Source organism: Condylostylus longicornis, unplaced genomic scaffold (assembly GCF_029603195.1).
Source record: "Condylostylus longicornis isolate FDR11 unplaced genomic scaffold, ASM2960319v2 ptg000075l, whole genome shotgun sequence".
NCBI classification, from domain to species: domain Eukaryota; kingdom Metazoa; phylum Arthropoda; class Insecta; order Diptera; family Dolichopodidae; genus Condylostylus; species Condylostylus longicornis.
In genome coordinates this window covers 3,565,018-3,589,714 of record NW_026578043.1, presented here as the reverse complement: position 1 = coordinate 3,589,714, position 24,697 = coordinate 3,565,018, and the positions used below count along the sequence as shown (strand labels likewise).

Sequence of the window (24,697 nt, the reverse complement as noted above, 5' to 3'; positions counted from 1 at the left end):
TATAAAATCCTTAAATTTTCTTCCTCAAATCTCTAAATTTTCTTCTACAAAATTAACCAAGTTAGATTTCCAACCAAATACAGTAAATGAAAGAAAGTATGTAATTTAAACCGGAAAATGAATACTTTTTTACTTAGTAAGATTTTTAAAAATAATTTTGTGCAAAAAATTTCAAAATTGAATGTTATCTATGGTTTTTACTCTTACGTCTTCTAGACGAATTCCTCAATAATCTAGAAGCCTTAATAATTACAACAAAAAACAATTATTAACTGAACGTGATTTAATTACAATAAATTTTCTTTACATATAAAACATTAAATATGAACAAGAGAAATTAGTTCTTATGATCAAACATGTTGCACTCAAAAAAAAATTTCTGAACGAAGTTTTGGTTGATTAAAAAATTGTTTCAAATTAAAATGCTTGATTTAAGTGAAACACCTTGTATAATATGAAAACATATTACATAATGCCAAACCAAAATCTAATACACTTCTGTGTGTTTATGACAGTATTTACAGGCAATATTATCATAATTTTCAATACAAAGATGACAATGTAGTAATTGGTATTTATGTATGTATATAACAATTTAGTTTTAAAAGACATTTATTCTTTGCTAAAATATGTACATACATACTTACATATATAAAATTAGATTTTGAAGCTATGCAATTTCAGACAAGTACAGACAACAATTACAATTGAATTGTATTTGGTTAATTGATCTCAATATTACATCTTCACCTTTATTAAAACCTCCAGAATATAGGAATGGAATTTCAAAAATATTTATTTTATGTACATCCTTAACTCTTTATTTGATTTATGTAAATCAAGTTATAAAAACTGCAAATGATTGAATTTTTTTCCCATCTGAATCTTCATATGATATAGCGTTTGTCAAAAATAATGACTCGTTATTTTGTATCCAACTTTATATTCTAAATATTCTAAAAAATTCCGCCTACAAAATCAACTATGTACATAATTGTTATGTACATATATACAAATGTATGTATAACGTATATACAAACCCATAAACCAAAAATAGATGCTCATCATACGGCTGGGCCATACCAACATATACTTTCTTACATATGTACCTTTTATTGAGTCAGACATTACATTATGTTAAATGATTCACCTGAGGGTCAATTAGAAAACATTTAAAAGAATAATAATTTATTAACTCTTAAACAAATCACTCAAAAACTATACTAATCGCAGACAAATATTAAAATGCAGGTGAATGCAATCAACTTTGTCATCTAATCCTTTTTTTGTTTTTTGTACATAATTACATACTGGCAGAGAATGAAAATTATCAAAATTTTAAATTTTTTCAAAATATTCGTTTTAATAATTCAAGTTAACAATATTTTACCGAAATACCCATGTAGGTAGTACATAGAAAATTAAAAAGTTCTCTATAATTATTCAATGGTTCTTTAATTTCGTTTCAGGTTGTTTTGAGGCACGCGATTAATACCTATCAGTCAATATATTTTAACGCATAACGAATATAAAATTTTCCTCATATAAGTTGGTTTTGTAATAATATGATACTGAAAATTAACTTTAAAAAAAAATTACTATGTAATATATCCTTTAAAAGTAGAATTAAAATGTGCCTAGAAGGACAAAATTAAAATTCAACGAAAAAATTTTTGCTGCATCTGCTAACTTAGAAGTTGCAGATCAAAAATTTAAAAAGCTTGAGTTCACTTTTTCTTTTTATACTATTAACTGCAAATACCAATCAATCGTATCTATGTAAGTATGCATAAATATAAAAATCTAAGTATACATATGTATGTATGTAAACCTGAGCACAAGCAGCATTCCTTTTGGGGAGTTTAAATGGCTTTTATAACGGTTAGGCTATTCCACATAATGATTGTGTCACTTCCCATAGGAAGACGCCATTTAGCCATTTGATTTTATTTGGCTAAATGGGGTTTCTGCAAGAAGTAGCAGTCAATCACTTAAACCAATGAAATTATCAAAGTCAACCAAAGGTCAAATTAAAGTTTAGAATATAATATTTTTTTTATTTCTGTGAGTGTATATAAAGTGTGAAAGCATTATGGCGATTGACTTTTTTTACAAGAGCACCATCCAGCCAAATAAAATCAAATGGCTAAATGACGTTTGTATGGGAAGTGCTTGTCAACGTCTCCAAGTACTTGACAGTCACTTCCCACAGAAACACCATTCAATCTACTTAAATCAAATTGCTGAATGGTATTTTTGTGGTAAGTACAGTAAATCTATTATTACAATTCCGATGTCATGGTAACCAAATTTTGTTGTCATGATAATTGTATGTAATTATTTTGAAAAAGTTACATATGTAAAATTTTGTTTATATAAATTTACTTGGAAGATTGACGGTCACTTACCACAAAAATTCCATTCAACAATTTGATTTTAGTGGGCTGAATAGTGTTTTTGTAGAAAGTGACTGTTAACCACCATAACCCGGTATTTTTGTGCGTTGTCCGTCAACGTTCATTTTTATAATTTACAGGTATCTTCACAAGCTAAAAATTAAAAACTAAGTTCAATTTTAATTATTGACAATCAGCTGATTTTTCATTCCGTTCTTTCATTAAGCCGAAAACGCTACACTTAGTATAAAAAAATACAAAACCAAATGCCATAAAATTTTAGAATAAGTTGATTAAAAAATAACTGAGTTACAAATTCAAAATATATGTATAGATATTGTTGAAATTATTACAATTTGTCAAAAAAAGTAAGTGTATTAATTGACAATTGTATTGGCGAGCTTTGTTTATTGTTTCTTAATAAGATGACTAATATTATTTTGTCTCGTCAATGGAGTTTTTGAATTAAATTAGTGAAGTAATAAATTTCAGTATTCCTCTACAAGTGTATATATAATAATAAAATAAGGAAAAATACATACAAATACAAAAACGACTAGCAATCCCATGATACGATTGCTTTTCTTTTTTAAATTGAAAGTGCATGTTATTTTAGAATGTATTACAGAAAATTCTGTATCTGCTATTGGACATGAATTTTAGATAACAAAAAAGGAAGCTTTATGTATATACATACTTACATTAAATATTTGTAATATTTTTATTCTAGTAAAAATTTTTTCCGTTATTTTTTGGATTTTTAATTTGAAGGGAAAACTTGTTTTTAAATTTTTTCTACCAGGTTTCGCTCTACTCAACGCATGCTTATTTTAATTCGAGACTCTTATTAAAATAGATACTCATTACGTAAGAGACTCAATTTAATTATGACATTATCATCGTTTGACAATTGTGTATGACGTTCATAGGTATCCAAAAGTAATTAGATTATAAATTTTTTTTCTTGAGAAATGTCAAATGTATAAAATTATCTGTTCGAATTCCTTGAGTAATATTATATTTAATAAAAATAAAGGAGTGAAAACGATTGGAAAATGTCATTTTTAAATAATATGAAGAAACTCCTTCATTTTGGTGGAGGAGAAGCTAAAAAGAAACGTATATACGATAACATTCGAATGGACACTGATCCTAAAGAATATTGGGATTTAGTTGGTGAATTGGGTGATGGCGCTTTTGGAAAAGTTTATAAAGCACAGCATAAAGAAACTAGAAGATTAGCTGCAGCTAAAATGTGCACATTGGAAGACGAAGAAAATTTGAGCGATCATATGGTCGAAATTGACATCTTATCAGAAATTAAACACGCAAATATTGTGGAATTGTACGAAGCATTTTCAATTGATGACAAATTGTGGATATTGATAGAATATTGTGATGGTGGTGCCTTAGACAGTATTATGGTTGAATTAGAAAAGCCATTAATTGAATCGCAAATTGCATACGTTTGTAAATACATGTGCGAAGGTTTAAGTTTTTTACACAAAAATAAAGTTATACACAGAGATCTAAAGGCTGGTAATGTACTATTAACGATGGAAGGTGGAGTAAAATTAGCTGATTTTGGTGTATCTGCAAAAAATAAACACACATTGCAAAAACACGACACATTTATTGGTACACCGTATTGGATGGCTCCAGAATTAGTGCTTTGCGAGACATTTAGAGACAATCCATATGATTTTAAAGTTGATATTTGGTCACTAGGAATAACATTAATTGAATTAGCTCAAATGGAGCCACCAAACAGCGAAATGTCACCAATGCGAGTACTATTAAAAATTCAAAAATCGGACCCGCCCAAATTAGATCATCCATCAAAATATACAAAAGAATTTAATGATTTCCTAGCACAAGCCCTAATAAAAGAACCACAAAAACGACCTACTTCAGATATTTTGTTAAATCACCCATTTATAAGTGGATATTTAAATCCAAAGCCAGTTAAAGATTTATTATTAGAATACAAGGCAGAAGTTGTAGAAGAAGAAGTAGTTGATGAAGAAAATGAGGAATCTCGTGAATCAACATTTGCAGTTGATATAGATGATGATTCATCTTCTCTAAAGAGTCAAGATATTGATAAAAATGCAGATGTGCCAAAATCATTGCCTAAATTACCAAACAACGTAAAAATGCCAGCACCGCTTTCAATTAACAAAATCGATGAGCACCCGTCTCAAGAAAATGCATCTGTTAAATTACCATCACCTCAAGCAGCATCCCCATCTGGTGTTGAAAAACTTCCAAAATCGTTAGCTCCGCCAACGCCTATAAGTCAGGTAACTGAAGAAGCAATTAATACTGAGATTGTTACAGATATTAATCCATCCGCCAGAAACGACAAGAAAAGGGAAGGAGAAAAATCTTCTCAAGAAAAGAAGGTATTAAAAAAAGAAAAGGGAAAAGCTCCGGCCCCACCAGCCCAAGCTCCAGCCCACAAAAAACAAATCGGTACTTCCGTTACGCCCGTCGTCGCTGCTAATGAAAATCAAACTGAATTGATACCGTCCCCTAAAACTTCACCTGTTAAAATTGAAAAAGAAGTCAAAATTCCAACTCCACAAACTCCAACAGAACCGCCAGATTCTAAGATTGTCAATGCTTCTGAATCGCCAAGTAACTCTAGTAAAAAGAGTTTCAATATCGATCCGTCTTTTTTAGAATCTGAGTCGTTAGATGACGTAAAAGTTTCTTCACCATCTGAAAATGATTTGAAAATAATTGGTAGTGTAATTTCATATGAAACACCTACATCCATTGCTGGTGGAACTACAAAATTAACAATAGCGTCATCAACGCCGACAAAATCTTCTGAACATACTGCTATGATTACAATCAGCGACGATAATAAAGAAAACACAGTTTTACCAAATAATGCATCATCCAATATCAGTCAAGTAGCTGTTGTTACAACACATCATCCAGTCTTACAAGATGAAATTTCGAGACGTATAATAGATATAGAGCAAAAACCACATATCAGCACCGGAAATGAAGTAATTATTGTATCCAATGAAATGAACAAAACTTACATTAATGAATCTTCAACTGATGACGACTATCCGTCCATTGATAGTTTAGAAAGTTCGCCGAAATATACTGGCAAAAAGACATCCAGCATGATAGTCATTAGTGAGGAAGAAACTAGAAAACCCGATTCAAATCAACATATCAATTATCCACATGCTCAAAAATTAGATGAAAGTGAAGTTTTGATTGTAAGCCATAATTTTGCAGATGATGAGAACACTTCTATTATTACAGGAGATCACAACATGATTGGTAATCCAGATGTAATTGACACTAGTCACGTTTCTGTAGTAACAGTAGGTCAAGAAATTAGAGTCAAAGATAGTTCAAATGCTAAATCCACAGAATCTTATAGCGACTTATCTTCGACTAGTGGCATTTATAGTGATGATCATATCTTAATAGAAAATAAATTTGAAACATCTGAATTGAAAGGACCTACAATTGAAACAACCAACACTGAAATTGGTATAATAATTGACAGGAAAATTCCTACCAAATTTGATCAACAGTTAAGAATTTCGCCAGAACGATCAGAACGTTCAGTTGGTTCACTTGATTCCAGAACTCATTCAGAATGTGGTTCTGTGTTATCACATTATACACCTACATCATCTGGTATAATAAAAATTGATCGTAGTGATGCAGAAAGTGTGGCAACGACAGCAAGTCATGATAGTCGTGATTTAATTTATGAAGAATCACCCGTTGAACTTCGTTCAAAATCACAAGCTCCAGTACCAACAGTAGTAGAACAACAAAGAACAAAAGAAGAGGTACAGCTACGTAACTTGCGAAAGAAAACTAGAAAACGGACCAGAAAATTCGAAATAGATGGTGTCCAAATGACAACAACTACTAGTAAAGTAATCTATGGTGACGATGAAAATGGTAAATTGTATGACGATCATTTATTCCGCAAACAAGAACTAAGGGAGATAAAAATGTTACAAAAACAAGAGAAGAAGCAACAAAATGATTTAGCTTTAAAAGAACAAATAGCTAGGGAACAACAAGAACGGCGTTTTGAACAAGAACGAATGACATTGGAAAAAACTTTTGAAACCGATATGGAAAGTCTCACGAGACAACAGAAATCTTTTGTAGAGAAAACAGAACAACAACAGAAGGTTGAACTGACAGCTTCATCAAAACGTATCAGAGCAGAGCAAGAACAAGAGTTAAAACTTTTCCGAGACAATTTAAAACAAGAAATTCGGCTACTTAAACAAGAAATTGATTTATTACCCAAGGATGAGAGAAAGGATGAATTCAAAAAAAGACGTGCAGCTATGGAATTAGATCACGAAGAAAAAGAAAGATTATTTTTGGATTCATTAAAAGAAAGGCATGAATTACTTTTAAGACGTATAGGTGAAAAATATCAAGACAGATTGGGTACAATTGAGCGTAATTTCCAACAACAAAAGCAAACAGCTATGCGAACAAGAGAAGCAACCCTATGGGAATTGGAGGAAAAGCATTTGCATGAGCGACATCAGTTATCAAAACGGCATGTTAAAGATATGTGCTTTATGCAAAGACATCAAATGATCACAAGACATGAAAAAGAATTAGATCAGGTAAAACGAATGCTTCAACGCAAGGAAGAAGAATTATTAAAGAGACAAATGCTTGAAAGAAGAGCTTTACCGAAACGTATACGAGCAGAAAGGAAAGCCCGTGATATGATGTTTAGAGAATCATTAAGAATATCAACAAACATTGATCCAGAAGCTGAAAGAGAAAAATTAAAAAAATTCCAAGAGCAAGAAAAACGTCGTTACTTGCAAGAAGAAAAGCGTATTGAAATCAAACATCAAAAACAATTAGAAGAATTAAGAGCAACCAGAGATAGTACGATTAGAGAATTGGAACAGTTACAAAATGAAAAGCGTAAAGCACTTGTTGATCATGAAACTGCAAAATTACGTCAAATTGATGAAAGATTGCAACATGAATTACGCGAATGGAAAGCACAACTTTTGCCACGTAATCAAAACATGCAAATGTTAAATGAGGCTGCTTCCATGGGGATGGACGACTGGTCGTCAACAACAGGAAAGTCAGATTGCTAATATTATAGGTATGAATATGATTTAAAGAAACCAACAAAGGCAGTTATAATGAAGGCAGTTAAAATTTTATTTAAAAATAAGGATATGCAGCAACATTTTCGAGGACAGGCTATTTTTAATTTCATAAAAAATATCTACATATTTTAAGAAGAAAATTAGAAATCAAAACATAAGATGATAAGAAAAAAGGAGCTCACTTATTAGTTTAAATTTTTCAATCACTTAATTAAAGTAAGATAAGCAATTTATATGCAAACGTGAAAACTCCTATAGTGCCTGTCACAATTATCAAATCCAAAATGTCCCTTTAATATATTGGATTAATATTATAAAATATACATTAGGTTATTATTTTTGATGGTTAAGTACTTGATTAGCAATATCTAAAATTGACCTACTTAGCTAATATTTTTATTATTTTATCAAAAAAAAAAAAAATTGAAAAAAAATGAAAAAATAAAGTTTTTCAAGTTATACTTTTATACTTTTGATTTTAGTATAATATAATATATAATAATCATTATATAATATATATATATATAACTATGTAAACATAAAAAAGAAATAATATACATTTAATTATATTTCAAAACTTTTAATTTATGTTTTTGATATCTGCCCCTATAACTCGAGAAATGCGAAAATATTGAGTGATAGTAACTCTCGCCATAGGAAATAAATATATTAAAGTGTTTCCAAACATTATGGAATCAAAATTCTAATTCACATGGATAAGATATCTGAAGTTTTACAAATTTTAATTGTACTGATGTTATTTTTTGCCACACCTTAAAACATAAGTAGTTTTCTATGTATTTGCTTATTTATATGGTTATCTTGATAACTATTTGGTTCATCAGATTTAAATTTATGACATTTTACATTAAAATTTTTCTTAAAGAAAGTGATTTTTTTTGTTTGCCTATGTTTTGGAGTTTCTTACATTAATTTGAACGCAAAAATTACAAAACTTTTATCTTCTTCCTTAGATGCTACTATTATGCATTCTTTTTGATAATAACACGATACCAATAGTACTTTCATTACATATACGCATAGCTATAATTTAAGGTTGAAATAACCTGAATGCTCTAATCTAACATGTTTCACTAATGCTTTCTTCTAAAGTGAAGGGAGGTGTAGTTTTAAATGTAAAATATATGCGTTAACCTATGTGTATATGTTATCGCACTAATTGCCACATAGTTGACACTAAATTTTTAAAAATTTTAGGAATTTTATCATATTAAGTTGATAACAAAAATATCTTTGTAGTTTTTTTTTCTTTACTTTTTTAGTAGCAATTTTTTATTTTTAAATCTTGTTTAGACTTCTAATATTTTCTTTAAAAAAATTTCATTGCTTGTTGTTATTTCAAAGTACATACCTACACATTTATTATTTTAAAGTATTTAAAATATTTTTTTCCATGATTTTCTAAATAAATGTTATCATTAAAATATTTCATATTCGTTTCTTCCTTTTGTTTAAGCATGCTTCCAATATTTATATAGGTAAACAATCAATTTTAATACATTTATATAGCTTGTTTAAAAAAATCCAAACAAACACTTAAGTCCGTTGCCTTAGAATTTTTTTAGAATCAAATTTATGAGCTGATATCGAAAAACTTTTCTGCAGCATTATCAAATGCATCTGTTTCTCTTCTTTACATTTAGATGAAATGCGTTTTTCATCCAAAAAAATAATGATTTATTTTCTTTTAACGATATTACAAATCAAACGCCTTCATTTTTGAAAATTTATACTTTTTTTTTCTTCCGGAATCCATTTCTATTTATTGCACATTATTGTTGATCTTTCAAACAATCTCATGTATATTTATTTCATATTACATATTTTAAAAATTTCTATCAATCATTGATGCATTATATTCTTAAGGAAAATCAATATTTATTAAAAAAAATTAATAAAGAATATTTTATTATCAGTACAATGCATCTTAAATTGTTTTAATTGTCAGTAATTGGTAAAAGGTAAAATGTAATTTGTAAATATTTTGATTAAAGAAATGTCAATTTGAAAAAAAAATTTTGTAAACAAACTTTGACTTAACAAAAATATCAACAAATATAACTGTCAGCCGTGAAACAAACAATTTACACAGTGACCAAAGAAAGCTATCAAACGCCATCTGGTTGCGATTTAATATATTACTAAAAGTTGCCTACCCAAAATTTTGCCTTTTTAAGAACTTATATTATACTTATCCATAAGTTTTAAAGAAGATGCTAGGCTTCTTCATGAGAACATATTGAATTTGAACATTAAACGTTATCAGAAAATTAAAATAACTTAATTAAAAAGTCATTTAATTTTGATAAAAATGATGGTATTTTGAAACTACGTTCAAGGCGCAAGAATATCTATAGCAATAAGAGGAACTTATAGCTACACTTTTTAGCAAAGATACGTATAGAAATAAGAGAAATTTTATTATTCCCATTAAAAATAGGCACGTGTCTGGATTTACTAAAATCTAAAACTGGATAAAGTAGCGAAATTAGTTTATGTACTTACCACACTCTTAATTGAAAAATCTTATCCATTATAAACTTTCAAATCATTTGAACCAAAATTTTCTGTACGTTAAATGGACATTTAGCTAGAGGTGATACGAGTAACAAATTTCATGGGTGATAAACAAAAAAGATCTCTTAAAAAAAGGCAACCACAATTTAGTGTGTATTAAGGTACGCAAAGAGCTGTGTTTATATTGAAGAATTGCTCAATATTATGCCGACCAGAAATTTTTTTATGCTTCATAAAATACAAAAACTTGACAGCTTTGCAAGCTTTCTTTGACATTATATGAATAACTTTGCATTTAAAAAAATTTGATTATCTGAACAACTATGAATTCTTATTTCGTTTATTAATTTAATGATAAAATTTGTTTGGAGGGATAATTTTTATATATGTACGTTGCATACAAGCACATGTCAACAGACTTGTTCTGGCGCTTTTTTTTTTAAATCAAGTCAATTTGACTAGTTTTGAACGAAGAAAATTTGTTTGCCAAACCATAAAAAACTAGATGTCTTATAAAAGGAAGAATTACTTAGAATGGGAAGAATACTTTATGTTAACAGCTTTACTAACAGGACAACGTTCAAAAGACCCAAATACTCAAGTAGGAGCATGCATAGTAGATAATCAAAATCGGATTATAGGTGTTGGATACAATGGTTTTCCAAAAAATTGCAGCGACGATATATTCCCATGGAAAAAAACAGGTGATCTTTTAGAACAAAAATATATGTATGTAGTTCATGCAGAAGTAAACGCAATATTAAACAAAAATACAGCTGATACGAATGGATCTAGATTGTACGTTTCACTTTTTCCGTGTAATGAATGTGCTAAGTTAATTATACAAGGTGGTATTAAAGAAATTATATATATTTCTGATAAAGATGCAGAAAAGCCTCATACCATTGCAGCTAAAAGGATGTTTGATGCAGCCAATGTAAAATATAGACAATATTTTTTGAAAAATAAAAGTATTTCATTTGATTCTGACATAAAACAACAAAAAATTGAAAAATCCGAAGAATGCTTAAGAGGGAAGGAAATATTTTATTATCCTTTTATTTATTTAATTCCATTTTTTATATATAAATGTTTTTTTAGTAAAAATTGAAATTTTTTGATCAGTGTGTGTTAAAATAAGATACATATGTATGTACGTATGTATATATGTAAGTAAATTTTACATACTTAGTATTAACAATAATAATACCACATTACAGTATGTAGAATAGTACTTACCAATCTATGTAATGTAGTGTAAGTATATGTAAATGACGAATTGTAAAATATTTTGTGTCTTAAATTAATTTTACATATTTCATTTAGAAAAATTATGATATGTATGATATAATTGAATGTAAAATTTTAAAAGAATTTGTAAATTCATACAAATTTCGAAGAAAATTTGGAAATATAATATACAGAATTAGAATAACCACTAATTTTTACTAAAAAATGTAGCTACCTACCTACCTACTTTATGTATGTATTTGAAATTTTAGAAATTCCGTTTGATAAACATGGAAGCTTATTAAAATATGAGCTTGACTAAAATTTACAATATGCTGTTACTCTTATTAAATGTAAATATGTAACCGTATGCACATATATGTATCTTTAACTCTGTCATTTCTTTAAAGTTAAAACAAATAATTGAGCTGATTTTTTTTGAAAGTGGTATAAGTCCACTTTTTAAAAAGACTAAGTTAATAGAGATTTTGATATGACACCTTATCTCCAAAGTTATAATCACAATTTCAATAGTTCTGCTTAAACATAAAACAAAACAAATATGTTACTATGGTCAACATTTTTAAATTGATTCAAATGCAAAACCTTAAATATCTCAATATATGAAAAAATGGACTTATCTATACCACTTTCAAAAAAACCTGCTCAATTATGGGTGTTCACTATAGTGCACTATAATTTGATAATATCACAAGTCAGAAATAAAAATCTATGGTATTGCAAATGGACCAAATTAAAAATTACCTCGAATTTTTAATTTATTCTGAAAGTTTAGACTAGATTATTATTTTTTTAAGAAAATAGTTCCTTGACATACGTAACAAATCTTTGATCTCATAGAAAAAATGTTTGTGTTAAGCTTGTTGTTTTTACATCAAAGAATCGAATACATTCTTACACTTTCAAAGTAATCAGTATGAATTCAAAAAATCTTTAATCGTCTTTTCTTTACTTGAACAAATATTTTCAAATGAGAATTCACCTTTGGACAATATTATTTTCAAATGAAAAAATGAATAAATTAATTCTAAAATAAAAAGAAACCTCTTAAACCATTTTCACAAACAAAAAATATTAATTTCGAATATTATTGTATTTTATTATTAAAATTTTAAATTTATTAGTCGGTAATTTACATAAACAAAAATAATTCATTCTACTTTTTTTTTCTTTGATATCTTAATCTAATGTATCTAAATATGCATGTATAAATAAATGTATATCTGTACATATATATTCTTTCATATATATATATTTTCATGTATATGGATTTTTTTAATTATTTGTAGTTATATTATTACAAATTTTATATTATAAAATATTTATTATATTCAATTTCTTTTTTATAATAAATTGCTTCAACCCTTATACAATAATAATAAATTTTTCAATTTTCTTTCTTCTAGGGCAGTGATTTTTTATTTTGATAGCAAATGGAGGAAGCATTTTAAAAAGAAAATTTTTTTTGAATTTGAACTTTGTTAATTTTTTTTTTGTCAAATTTAGTATTCCAAATTATTTTTAATTAGTTATGTACTTATCTTAATTAGTTTTGAATTTTCGTTCTATTTTTAAAAATATATTTTTTAAAAAAACTTGTAGAAGATCAAGCGGATCATTTTAAATACCTAGAAAAGGTATCAAATAACCAGTATTTTATTAATTTCAAACTAAATTTTAAAACTAGAAAATAAATGGTTTGAATAAAATTATTGGTCTTTCAAAATTAGATGTTAAATTTATTATCAATATTTTTTTTCGATGATAAAAACGATGAAATTTCTTAAAATAATTGTTTTACAGAATATTTCTCTTAAAACTTTCATTAATCATTGTTCATTGTTCTATATAATATTCAAATTATTAATTAACAAATGTGCGAAAGTACATAAAAGAATTATCACTATATTATTTCGAAATTATTACATTTTATTATAATTTTTTTAAAAGATTTTTTCTATTTTTCTTAAATGAATATTCAATAAGACTAAATGCAAAAAAATTCTTTCATCAATATTTAAACTTTCATTAAATTAATAATAATTAATAGTTTATGTACATATTCAAACATATGTATAACCAATAGCTTTAAGTTATTATATAATTTTCATTATTTTCAAGTACCAACATTTTCAAGTTGAATACAATTTATTATCAATTACTTTAATCTTAAGTTAAAATAGAAATTACAAAATTTATAATCCTTACACATATTTACTTAATGTTCTTATCTTTTCATGTAATAAATTTATAAATTAAATTGAAAGTAATTAATTGTAATTTATATTGAAGTCCTTCAGAATTATTTTATTATTATAACTTGTTTTCATAAAATTTTCTAAAATATTCAAAATACAGAATTCAAATAATTGAATTTAAAAACAAAAAGTAAAAAAAAATAACACAACTCATTTTTGTTTGTAATAAAAAAAATTAAAGATAAATTTATTTTTTCTTTTCTTTTAAACATTTAAAAAAAAGTTCAACAAATTCAATAAATTATTTTAAATTTTATTTTTTATTATAAGTTCAATTCATGTATTAAAATTAAAAATTTCATGTACAAAAAACAATTGTATTTTTAAAGATTTTGCTTTATTTGAAAATTTGTCGGTCACGTCAAATTATCACTATATTCAATTAACGAATTTTTAAAAATATTTATTTAAATTGAAATTTTCAAATTACCTAAAAATAAACTTTTCATACTTTTCGGAATAATTTTTTTTTTACACAAAAACAGGCTAGAAATTTTAAGAGAATTTGTGCCGAAAAATAAATTTAATTCAAGCTTTTTATTTTTTCTTTTGCATATTTCATTACTAAATTAATATCTAAACAAACAAACAAATTTTTAATCACTTGAATTTATTTTTTATTTTATGTGAGTGACACCACAATAAACGAATGGAAAATAATATTAAATACAACGATTTATTAAAATTAAAAGTCGTCAAAATTAAACTAATTGATTAGGATAATTAATATACTAGGTGAAAAAAAATACTTAAAAATAAAAGCTAAATTTTGGATGAAAATTAGCGAAAACATTTTGTATATAATATATTGAACGTATGTATTTCTAGACTATATCAACAATTTTGTATTTTATTTATATTCAAAAATTATTTATAAAAAAAATTACTTCTTAGAATTTTTATTTTCTTTTCTATATTAAAAAAAAACAAACAAAAAAAAGAAAAAACAATTTTATGTCTTATAAACGTTTTCTCATTTTGATTTTACTGGGACTGTTTTTCGTGATGTTTAAAACAGCAATTGATTGCCTTCTAGTGTTAATTTTTTTAGCATTTGTTACAGAAATTTCCGCAGCACTACGTCGTCTTTGTGGTGATATACAATCTGTAAAATGTAAATATGATTTTGTAATGAAAAGTAATGGTAAAAAAAATATTTTAAAAACAGAAAATAATATCAAAAATTATTAGAAAAATAAACATTAAATTAAAAAAAATAATCTTAAACATTTAAAATAGTATGAGATGATGAAAATGTCTTAAGTTGTTATTATTTGTTTTTTGTCAGCTTTTTACAAAATTTTAAATTTCTTTAAATTTAATTATGTTTAATATGAGTTAAAAAGTGTTATATACGCATTAATACTGATAATTAATTCCAAAAAATATTAACATATAAAATATAAAATTAAAGTATAAAAGATAGCAGAAAAAAAATATAAAAGTACTTAAATATTAAAGAAATTATATTAAGTTTAAAAAAGTTAAATTTTTAAACTAAATTTGGAGAAATGATTTAAAAACTTAAAAAGAAGGAAATTAAATAAATAGGTTTTTATGATGATTTTTTTACGAATTAGTGTTAATTGTACAAAAATACTGTATGTTTGTACAATTGTAGAAGGTTATAATAATGCTAATTTTAATTTGTTCATAAAATAATTTTTCTGATTTTATACAAATATACGATTTTTTCAAATTTTCATTTTATACATTATTTTCTAGTATACATTTTTAACATTTTCATATAAACCAATTCTTTTTAACAAATACGGTAGATTATCCATAAATATTTAAAAATTTTTTCTTTTTATCATTTGTACTATCCTTTAATGATATTTCTAATGGTAATGTTCAATACAATATCTTAAATTACAATAGATATTTTTAAATTAAAATAGATTTTTACTCTACTTCTAGTTTAAAATCATTTGCATTTCAAGCATAAATTTTTAATCAAAAAAAAATTTGTTAATACCTTTTGTTGAAAATCTCCTTTTACTTCCTGTCTTATTAAATAAATTATTTGGTTGGAGTGATAGGTTAGGTGTATTTTTCTTTGGACTTGAAAATTTTTTGACAGTTTGCTTTTCTGATTCCAAATTATCATCTGGATTAAATTCCGAAGGATCGATTCCGCTTTTATTTATAGCAAATTTCTTACTACTTTCACTTTTTGGAGTTGTTTTTGTTGTAATATTTGTTAAACTACTTAAACCTTTAGATTCTAACTTAATCGAACTTCTCTTTTCCTTTTGTTCTTTGAAGCATCCCTCCTTCAACCAATAATCAAGCTGTCGCTCGTGGGATTCTGATAAAATTTGTCGTCCTTCTTTATCTGTACTTAACATACTCTAAAAAATTTAATTTTTTTTTTTATAATATTAAATACTGTATTTTAGCATACATATACTCATAAAGATAAATACATACTTATATACTCATAAGCATAAAACACTTATATATGTATATAGGTATATATTTTTATAAATACATTTTATACCTGTAATTTTTGAATACATTTATGGACACATTCTGGTGAAATTAATCCATAGTCAAATAATGACGTCAAATGTAATAAAAAATTGCGAAACAAATTTTTTCGAATTATTTCTTTTCCTTTTGATTCCAAAAACATATCACAGGCTATTGAAAGCTGACAATCACCAACATAACCATGACGCATCACATGTAAGTTCCACATCTTCATAAGTTCCTTTTCACCTTCATTGACATCGCTAAATTCATCGATCATTTGCATTGTTTTTTGGCGAAGCCATAATGGATCTGATTCTCCTTCGGAATCATATTCTAGTTCTTGGGGTTGTATAGGTAAACACGTTTCGGCATGATGGTACAGTCTAATTAAAGTTACAAAAATATTAATGAAATTAAATAACGTTTTTTTTTTATAAATACCTATTATGACCAGTTATATAAGATCTTTGATTATTAATTTCATTTTCGTCTAGTTCTAAGAATTCGCTTAAATTTGCTTTCTGTCTTCGGGGTCTACACACCAATAAATTTGTTACTACTGTGCGACGTCTTGTATTTGTTTGGTATGAGTTTTCTGATGGACCAGGAACATTATAAGGAGAACCAGCATTCGAACCATCGTACATATCGTTAATTGTAACATCAATTCTAGCCGTATTATTTATAGGCACGTATGTGAAATTAAATCGAGGATGACATAACTTTAAATGTTTCAACAAAGCGTATAATTTTCTGCATTTGATTCTGCACCAAGGGCAATCAGCAGTTGAAGCATAATCACTTTGTTGTCTTGAATTATTATTATACATGAAATTGTAGTATATTTGAACACTTTCTCCAGAATTACTTTCCTTTAATTCTCCATTTAATCCGGCTGCTGGGCTAGTAACACTATCTGACGTTTCTACGATCCCTCCAGCTAGAGTATTTGCATTTTGTACTGTAGCTATAGAATTATTATTATGGTTCCGAATTATCTGACTTTCATCATGATCACAATATCCATTTATGTGTGACTTTTCAACCTTTTGTTCATGATTACTCGACCAACTCATATAAAATTGTAAAGTTGGCTGTTTAAAAATATCAAATGAAGGATCGCTTAATATACTAAATTCAGATGGTATAGTTTCCCAATTAATGTATTTTTTTGGAGAACTTTTTGAGGCATATCTTATCTCATGAAGTGCTAAATCATATTTACCACTTGCTAAAATACAGCGATTTTGCTTATCAAATATGGATAAATCAGCACCAAAAAATTTTGTGTTGGGTTTGAGTCGCTTTGTGTTTCTATCTATTTTATACAAAAATTTTAAATATACATGAAATTTTATGTATATACATATATTAAAAAAACAAACAGTAAAACTAAATTTTTATATTACCATCTTGATTTTCATCCAATTCAGTTGCTAATTTTAGAGTTTCTACTTTAAAAAATATGCCGTATGAAACGTTTTGATTATTGTTATTAAGAGGCATGAAACTTTCTGTTGGAATATTTATTTCTAAATTTCGATTTTCTGTCAAACTTTCATCTTCATTAGGATTAACGCAAACATCAACCATACCCATCTTATATGTAAAATAACATTGAATTTTTGTCAAAAATTTTTTGAACAGTTAAAATAATCTTTTATTATAATACTCCTTTTCGAGAAAATTTATAACTTACCGGAATTTGATCAATATCAGACGAAAAATCTTTACGCTTTTTTCTAGATATTTTTAAAAGGAAAATTTCTACTCGAACAATATCATTTTTCTTCCACTCTTCCTCATTGTCATAAAATCCTAAGAACTTCAAGGTAATAGAATCTCCAAAAACATTCGCTTTTTCCATTCTCATTTTATTTAATTTTAGGTCAAGAAGAGACTCTATTTTAAAAGTTGATCTTCTCTGATTTGTCCTCGACATTCGGTGTTTCATGTAAGTTAGGTTACGATTTAAATATAAGGGCTAAAATAAAACAGTTTATGTGCATATTGATTTGTGAACTCAGTAGCATTCTACTTACATTTATAGCATGTCTATTTGCAATATATCGATAAATTTGTGTGGGTTCTGAAAAAATAAAATTGAAAATTTATTCAAAAATTACTGTTTCAAAAATAAATATAAAATTGGATACACGGCTATGCGATTTTATATAAGTATTTTAAGTTTAAATTGATCTTTAACCCGAATACAATCCAATTTCATTTATCACCATTACTCAAATATTGTTGTCAAAATATTATTTGTTTATTTTTATTATTTTTGAAACTCGCGCCTTTTTTTTAACATCATTTCATTAAAAAAAGCAACAAATCAAAACAACCGCGTATTGTAAGATAGTATTGGCTGCTATTATCGCCTTAATTGAAACATCAAAATCAGATATTTCTTTGCAGATTGCAGAAATGAAAGCTTCTCCCCGACAAAAGAAAAAACAATATAGGTTATGTACTATTCCTAAAAAAACTATTTTTAAATTACTCTTTACGTATTATTGAAATTTTCCCATAGATTGTATTAATTTTTAGTATAGTTAAGTATATACTAAATTTATTTATTCCTTTTTTTCTAATTTTTAATTCTAACTACTCACTTTCAAAAGCTTGCAAAAACAACTCGTTATCGAATAGTACCATTCTTGAAGTAGAACTCTCCGGCTCTTTTTCACGCTTTTTTGGTGCCATTTTTGTGTAGCTATTTTTTAATAAGTAATAAAATACAAAAATAACACTTTTAAATCCGTGAAAATTATTAATTAAAAAAAAATAATGTTAATTTTATAGACAATGTAGTTTATTCTTTCGCCTTCTTTCTTTGTTGTCAGTCACACCAACATCAACGAAACAAAAATGGTGCAATTTTGTTTCATTATCAAAATTTTGCATGCAAGTGTTGTCGTTGCATTTTAATGAAACAAATTCTTAGTTGAACACTTGACACTGACAAATAAAGTAGGCATATATAATTTTTCTTGCTTTTTTGTTTTGTTTGGATTCCTGCACTATTTTGACGTTCCAAAATTTATACAATATATCCAAAACCCTAGTAACATTTTGATGATGATATTTTTTAAACAATCCTCACGATATTTCCACAATTCATTAGTTTTCTATAATGCAAACAAAAGTGGTTTAGCCGAACTTCGAAAGAGAACTGGTTACACATTTGCAAATTGTAAAAAGGCATTGGAGTTGAACGGCAACGATGTTAGCAAAGCGGAAGAATGGTTGAATAAACAAGCTCAATCCATGGGGTGGTCTAAAGCCACAAAATTAGAAAACAGAAGTACAACACAAGGATTAGTTGGAGTATTAGTCAAAAATAATATTGGAGCTATGGTTGAAATTAATTGTGAAACTGATTTTGTTGCAAGAAATGAACAATTTAGAAAATTTGTTGAATTTGCAACCAAATTATGCGCTCAATACACAAGCAAGACTGATTTCGATGGAGACCTTTGGAAACTTGGTTTTGAAACAGATGCTCTAAAACATCTGAAAGCAAACGACGGAAAAACTTTATCTGATCATTTGGCTCTTTTAATAGGAACTGTTGGGGAAAATGCCACACTCAAAAGAGCAATTTGCTTTAAAACTAATAATGATTTGAAATTGTACGCTTACACACATCCACCTTCTAATATTAATGAACAATCAGATGTAAGTTTTGGTAAATATGGGACTTTAGTTGCTTTTAGAACGGAAAAGGATGACAAAGAATTGCAAAAAAATATTTGTCAACATATTGTTGGTATGAGCCCAGTCAAAATTGGGAATATAGATAAAGATAAACCATTAGAAAACAAAGACAATGAAACATGTTTAATATTTCAAGAATATCTTTTGGACCCAAATTACTTAGTAAATGATTTCTTGAAGGAAAATAATGTAGAAATAATTGATTATCAAAGATATGAGTGTGGTGAAAATATGAAATGCTTTTCTGAAGAAAATTAACTATCGTACTCAAATTTTTATTCAAGCTCTTTGTTTTTGGAATACTTAAAATTAGCTAATTAGAAATAAAAAAAATTTTCCAAACTTATTCTAACTTTATTTAATTCTCTAATTTGTGTTAGGAAGCTGACAAGCTCGAACGGCTATTAATTGCAATAATACAAATATTGGTGAGAAAACCTCGCTATATTCTAAAGCAGTTTGGCCAGATAACTTTAAACATAGTAAATATTTGAAAATTCCAGTTAAAACTAAAAAATACGTGCTCCACATTAGACGATGCAGTGACTTTCTTCTGTTTTCATTATCTGCATACATTCTTATTCCTACTATAATACAAAAATATGAATTACATATGTCACTACAAAATAACGGGCTAAAAACACTTAACCAATCTAATGAAAATTTTTGCTCAGCTTCAATTTTTAAAGACAACAAAACAGTAAAGACTAATAAACCAGTCAAGTTTGTCAGTATTTCAAATTCTGTTAGTCCTAACCATTTTACCAATTCTGATAATTTAAACATGTTGAATATAGTTTTCTACAAAATTTAATTCAGCTCCTTTTTTAATCCCTTCTATATATTGTTATCAATATTTATGTCAACATTTGTTGATATTTTTATGTGAAGGCATGAATTCAATCGTTTTGCAAGAGTTAGTTCATCATCATCGTGTAATGGATGATGCTCATCAATTAATGTTACTGTTGAAGTATTAGCTTCATATGTCAGTGCTCCATTCGAATTATTTACAAGTCGTAAAGCTAAATTTGCAAGTTTTGGTATAGCTTTCCCAAGCGCATGAAGAAATACTTCACTACAACCGGAGTTTATCAAGTTTTCGCACTGTTTGATGTTAGCTTTTAAATTAGTTTTACTGTTTACATAAATATGATTCTTTTGCTGGTTCCCATATGCTTCAATTGGTTTCCCAGACCTCTTTTTTATATTTTGTTTTTTCAAATCTTTCTTCACATCTGATTTTCCATTTTCTAATTTATTCATCTCGTTTAAATCAAAATCATTCGTTGAATATTGCGGTTCAACTAGCTTTCTAATCAAATATTATAATTTCAAATATTGAATTTGTCAAATATGTAATTATTTTTAAAATCTGTTAATTAAATTGAAAATTGTACGTACAATGACTGTCTATGAAAGTTAAACAGCTCCTGAATTTTGAGTGACATACAAACATAGAAAATATGGAGTTTTGACAATCCACCTAGCTTTCATTTTTAAAAACTGCAATGCTATATAAAACATGGGTCCGATTCAAGAGACCGTTTTGAATTTTATCTCAGTTAGCTTAAAAACAATAAACTTTGTTAACATAAAACGCCTTTTTTAGCAAAAATTATTGTTTAGTATTTTGACAAATCGCACAAAATATCAACAGCCTGATCTCACTTATTTACTCACTTTTTATTCATTTTTAAATTAAAATTCTCAATAATTGCTAATGGACGCTTCACTTTTCCAATAAGATCATTTTTTTTAGTTGGGGTTTTGCATTTTTTCTCAAATTATCGACTAAACGGCTCTTTTTCAAAAACAAGGTGAATAAATTTTGTATGCATTTTAGAAAAAAACGAGATACGTAATACCAAATAATTCCTCTAACTTGAAAATTACATTATACAAGTATATTTACTATAAAGTGGAAAGTGAAAAGAAAGTAAGTATAGTTACTTACTTTCTTTTCACTTTCCGAGCAAAGTAGCGAGATAGACGATCAGGCACCAAATAAGACTTGTTAAAATAATTAGCATATAGTATGACGCTCCCAAAAAAATAAGTCTGTAAAGCAATTTATTTAAAAACTAGTCTCAAGGCTTATCATTTTTAATAAATAAATTATGTGATATCCATTCGTTTATTTCATTTGTATTAAATTGTAAAAACTTTTTATATGACAGTCTTTTATACTTATGAGAACTGACTTATTCATTTTTGTCTCGTGAAGGGGCCTAGATATATAGAATTATTAAATTAATGGACGGGCAGTATTTCAGGTAAATCACTTTCTCAAATCGAAGAATTGTAAAATTGAAATTGTCAGTTCAATGTTTTCAAATAGTTTTTTTTTTTTAAGTGTTAATGAAATCAGTAAAATAGTTTATTATGTAATTTATTATGTATTATGTAAAATATTTCATTATAAAATGATATGAAACATTTCAAACTATTAATTATATTCACAACACGAGACAAAAATTTGTCCGATTCTGAAAAGCTTTTCTGAAAAAGTTTTCTGAACAGCTGTGTCAAAAAGGATTTTCTTTTGGGTAGCATGTGAGACAAAAAAGCACAGCTAAATTTTAAAAAATTAATACATGTTATGAAAAAATTTTAAAAATAATCAGTAATGTGTTTCAGATTTCAGAAATGATCAGATTTTTAAAAATAACACGGCGGAAAATAATTTTTCAAGAAGGTTTTGTCACATTCAGCTGATTTATGCTTTTTTTTTTTAATTTCTATTGCCATTTATACATATATTGCAAATATTAATAAACATAGCCGTCAAAAGTTTGACGTAAAAGTATAAATAGAATCTAATGTGCAAATCAAAATGTCCATCAGATTTAATATTAGGTTAAGTCGTAAGTTTAGTCTGATGTGTCTGTAACTTTAACCTAACAGCAGCATAATGACATATTTATGAACATAAGTACATATTTGAAAAATCAAATGATTAAAAATATGATGAAGGACACGAATTTGAATAATTTGGATGTTAGATATGGGCATCCCTTTCCTCTGTACATGACACCTTGTATTCCATAATCCATTTGACCTTGTATTCCTCCATATTATGATATCTAGATTGTGACTTCTCTAACCATACTTATAAAAGTCGGGCATTATACCATTATGTATGTCTAGATTCTCTTAAAATAAAAATCCTAATACGGACACACCTTATCCACTTGCATTGCATGATTAAGTTAAAATCGAACTACCTGATTAGGTATTTATTTTTTTTTAATTATATTTTAGTCACCCTTGCTAACTCTTTCGATGGGATTCCACCTTGCCGTGGTGAAGGAGCTTAAGTAGGGTCAATGATCTTGAGAGCGATGTCGGCGGGTACTACAATTCTGTGGTATCTGGAAGGTGCAACCATGCCGATAAGGTCGAAAGTGAGACCAGAAAAACCAAGAGAATCTCACGGGCTTGAAGTAACGGCGCAAGCCAATCTTCAGCAAGTCCCACGGGCATGAAGTAACAGCGTAAGCTAATCTTCAACAAGTCCCACCCCCCCCCCCCCAATCCAATGGTGTTATACGACCCGTGCCTAGTGGACTAGTTGGTAGCCGGGGGGTATACTGGCTACCGCGAACGGAGTCTCTCTGATACCGGGTCGCCTCAGAGAGTAACGATGACCTTATCCTGGTAAGTCGGCTCTGGCAGGATGGACTGTTTTTCCGGACACACTCGTGGGATCAAAATGGAAGATTCGACTAAAAAAATTTTAAAAAAACAAGAGCCAATTGGCACCTCGTCAGAAGACGAGATACTAGCTTCCAGTCAGGAAGCAGGTGTATCGATTGGTGGTGATGAAACCAGTAAGGTAGCAAAACCACCAAAACAATCTACACAAAAAGCTAAAGGAACCAGCCATAGTTCCAAAAGCAGAAAATCAAAAGGACCCGCCTTCGTACTCAAGAAGAGATATTCGAAGGCCATCTTCATTTTAGGCAAGATTGCCCAAAATGAAGCAGAAGGTAAAACTTCTGAAAAAGACGCGGAGGACAAAGTCAAATACCAGAAGGTAATTGACGAGTACAATGCGTATAAGAGCACGAAGCCTCAGGAGACCACAAAAAGAGTAAGGTCTCAAGATGAAGAAAGAAATGCTCAAGAGAGCAAAAGGTCGAAGGTCGTCAAGCCAGGGACAACCAGACCTTCAACATCAAGTGGTAATCATGCACAGGGGAGAACAATGAGCGAGGTGGTCCGTGATCATCTCCAGTTTGGGGTGGTGGACAGAAAGTCTACCAACCTGAAGTTGTCCTCCGAATTATGGTGCAAGGTCGAAGCAAAATTATCGGAGATGGTAGTTGAACATCTCCTAACGACCGATGGCAACGAAGTCCTGAGCTTCGATTCATCTGAGGTAGTCAGGGGCTACAGGGTGATCAAATGCGAGGACCGGCTTTCCGGGGATTTTCTTAGTTCGTGTGTTGCTAAGATTAGCGATACATGGGATGGGTCCAAGATTGAGCTCATCCCAGCTAAGGAAATTCCTAGGAGACCCCGGGCTCGTATTTGGATCCCTAAGATGAATATTGCGGGGGACAAGTTGCTAAAGGTCCTAAAGATTGCCAATCCTGAGGTGCCGATGGATGATTGGCAAATTATCAAGAAGGAGGAACCTCAGAAAAACAGTGAGTCCTTCCTACTTCTCATTAATGAGGAGAGTCTACAGCCGTTGGACAGGAGGGACAACAGACTGCGGTTTGGCATACGGCATGCCAAGCTCAAAATATTTCGAAATGCGGACCCAGAAGGGGACGCCATAGAAGAAGCGAGCCAGCTCCTTGAACAGATGGAGGTGGCTGATAAGAGCAAGAGGGATGAGGGTAATCCAGGTTAATCTCAAGCATTCGAGATTAGCCTCGGATAACCTATTGATCTTCCT

The 24,697-nt window shown here is 28.2% G+C and overlaps 7 protein-coding genes across 8 annotated transcripts; 4 read left to right on the top strand and 3 right to left on the bottom strand.

Annotated features, from left to right (window-relative positions):
- The first annotated feature begins 3,379 nt into the window (after positions 1-3,379).
- On the top strand, positions 3,380-8,004 carry LOC129612580 (serine/threonine-protein kinase 10-like). The gene has a single exon (XM_055526250.1). It carries the CDS (start codon positions 3,452-3,454, stop codon positions 7,526-7,528), a length of 4,077 nt encoding a protein of 1,358 aa, XP_055382225.1. The 5' UTR covers positions 3,380-3,451; the 3' UTR covers positions 7,529-8,004.
- A 2,460-nt stretch (positions 8,005-10,464) lies between these two features.
- LOC129612581 (deoxycytidylate deaminase-like) lies at positions 10,465-12,118 on the top strand. 2 transcript variants are annotated; one of them, XM_055526252.1, is made up of 2 exons: positions 10,465-10,785; positions 10,858-12,118. In XM_055526252.1, exons 1-2 carry the CDS (start codon positions 10,587-10,589, stop codon positions 11,190-11,192), a joined length of 534 nt encoding a protein of 177 aa, XP_055382227.1. In that variant the 5' UTR covers positions 10,465-10,586; the 3' UTR covers positions 11,193-12,118. The 2 variants fall into 2 exon arrangements, with proteins under 2 accessions (XP_055382227.1, XP_055382226.1); XM_055526251.1 differs by having other exon boundaries at positions 10,465-12,111.
- A 2,113-nt stretch (positions 12,119-14,231) lies between these two features.
- LOC129612605 (polycomb protein Su(z)12-like) lies at positions 14,232-18,925 on the bottom strand. Its single transcript, XM_055526295.1, has 8 exons — positions 18,684-18,925; positions 18,111-18,157; positions 17,768-18,052; positions 17,478-17,667; positions 16,510-17,386; positions 16,094-16,451; positions 15,569-15,944; positions 14,232-14,695 (listed from the first exon to the last, which is right to left on the bottom strand). Exons 1-8 carry the CDS (start codon positions 18,772-18,774, stop codon positions 14,550-14,552), a joined length of 2,370 nt encoding a protein of 789 aa, XP_055382270.1. The 5' UTR covers positions 18,775-18,925; the 3' UTR covers positions 14,232-14,549.
- Positions 18,926-19,015: 90 nt separating this feature from the next.
- On the top strand, positions 19,016-20,134 carry LOC129612606 (elongation factor Ts, mitochondrial-like). Its single transcript, XM_055526296.1, has one exon. It carries the CDS (start codon positions 19,147-19,149, stop codon positions 20,044-20,046), a length of 900 nt encoding a protein of 299 aa, XP_055382271.1. The 5' UTR covers positions 19,016-19,146; the 3' UTR covers positions 20,047-20,134.
- LOC129612608 (transmembrane protein 203-like) lies at positions 20,132-20,574 on the bottom strand. Its single transcript, XM_055526298.1, has one exon. It carries the CDS (start codon positions 20,572-20,574, stop codon positions 20,155-20,157), a length of 420 nt encoding a protein of 139 aa, XP_055382273.1. The 3' UTR covers positions 20,132-20,154.
- An 11-nt stretch (positions 20,575-20,585) lies between these two features.
- LOC129612607 (ribonuclease P protein subunit p20-like) lies at positions 20,586-21,210 on the bottom strand. The gene has a single exon (XM_055526297.1). It carries the CDS (start codon positions 21,052-21,054, stop codon positions 20,626-20,628), a length of 429 nt encoding a protein of 142 aa, XP_055382272.1. The 5' UTR covers positions 21,055-21,210; the 3' UTR covers positions 20,586-20,625.
- A 2,293-nt stretch (positions 21,211-23,503) lies between these two features.
- On the top strand, positions 23,504-24,652 carry LOC129612579 (uncharacterized). The gene has a single exon (XM_055526248.1). It carries the CDS (start codon positions 23,504-23,506, stop codon positions 24,650-24,652), a length of 1,149 nt encoding a protein of 382 aa, XP_055382223.1.
- The last annotated feature ends 45 nt before the right edge of the window (positions 24,653-24,697 follow it).

What these genes read in the sequence shown, in the direction of transcription:
- LOC129612606 (XM_055526296.1), top strand. Translation starts at nt 19,147, where the DNA reads ATGATGATATTTTTTAAACAATCCTCACGATATTTCCACAATTCATTA.
- LOC129612607 (XM_055526297.1), bottom strand. Translation starts at nt 21,054, where the DNA reads ATGAATAAATTAGAAAATGGAAAATCAGATGTGAAGAAAGATTTGAAA.
- LOC129612581 (XM_055526251.1), top strand. Translation starts at nt 10,587, where the DNA reads ATGTCTTATAAAAGGAAGAATTACTTAGAATGGGAAGAATACTTTATG.
- LOC129612579 (XM_055526248.1), top strand. Translation starts at nt 23,504, where the DNA reads ATGGAAGATTCGACTAAAAAAATTTTAAAAAAACAAGAGCCAATTGGC.
- LOC129612605 (XM_055526295.1), bottom strand. Translation starts at nt 18,774, where the DNA reads ATGGCACCAAAAAAGCGTGAAAAAGAGCCGGAGAGTTCTACTTCAAGA. An exon ending in CTGATATTGATCAAATTCCG is followed by an intron (nt 17,668 to 17,767) that starts GTAAGTTATAAA and finishes TTTACATATAAG; the next exon opens with ATGGGTATGGTTGATGTTTG. An exon ending in AAGGAGATTTTCAACAAAAG is followed by an intron (nt 14,696 to 15,568) that starts GTATTAACAAAT and finishes TACATTTTACAG; the next exon opens with ATTGTATATCACCACAAAGA.
- LOC129612608 (XM_055526298.1), bottom strand. Translation starts at nt 20,574, where the DNA reads ATGTTTAAATTATCAGAATTGGTAAAATGGTTAGGACTAACAGAATTT.
- LOC129612580 (XM_055526250.1), top strand. Translation starts at nt 3,452, where the DNA reads ATGTCATTTTTAAATAATATGAAGAAACTCCTTCATTTTGGTGGAGGA.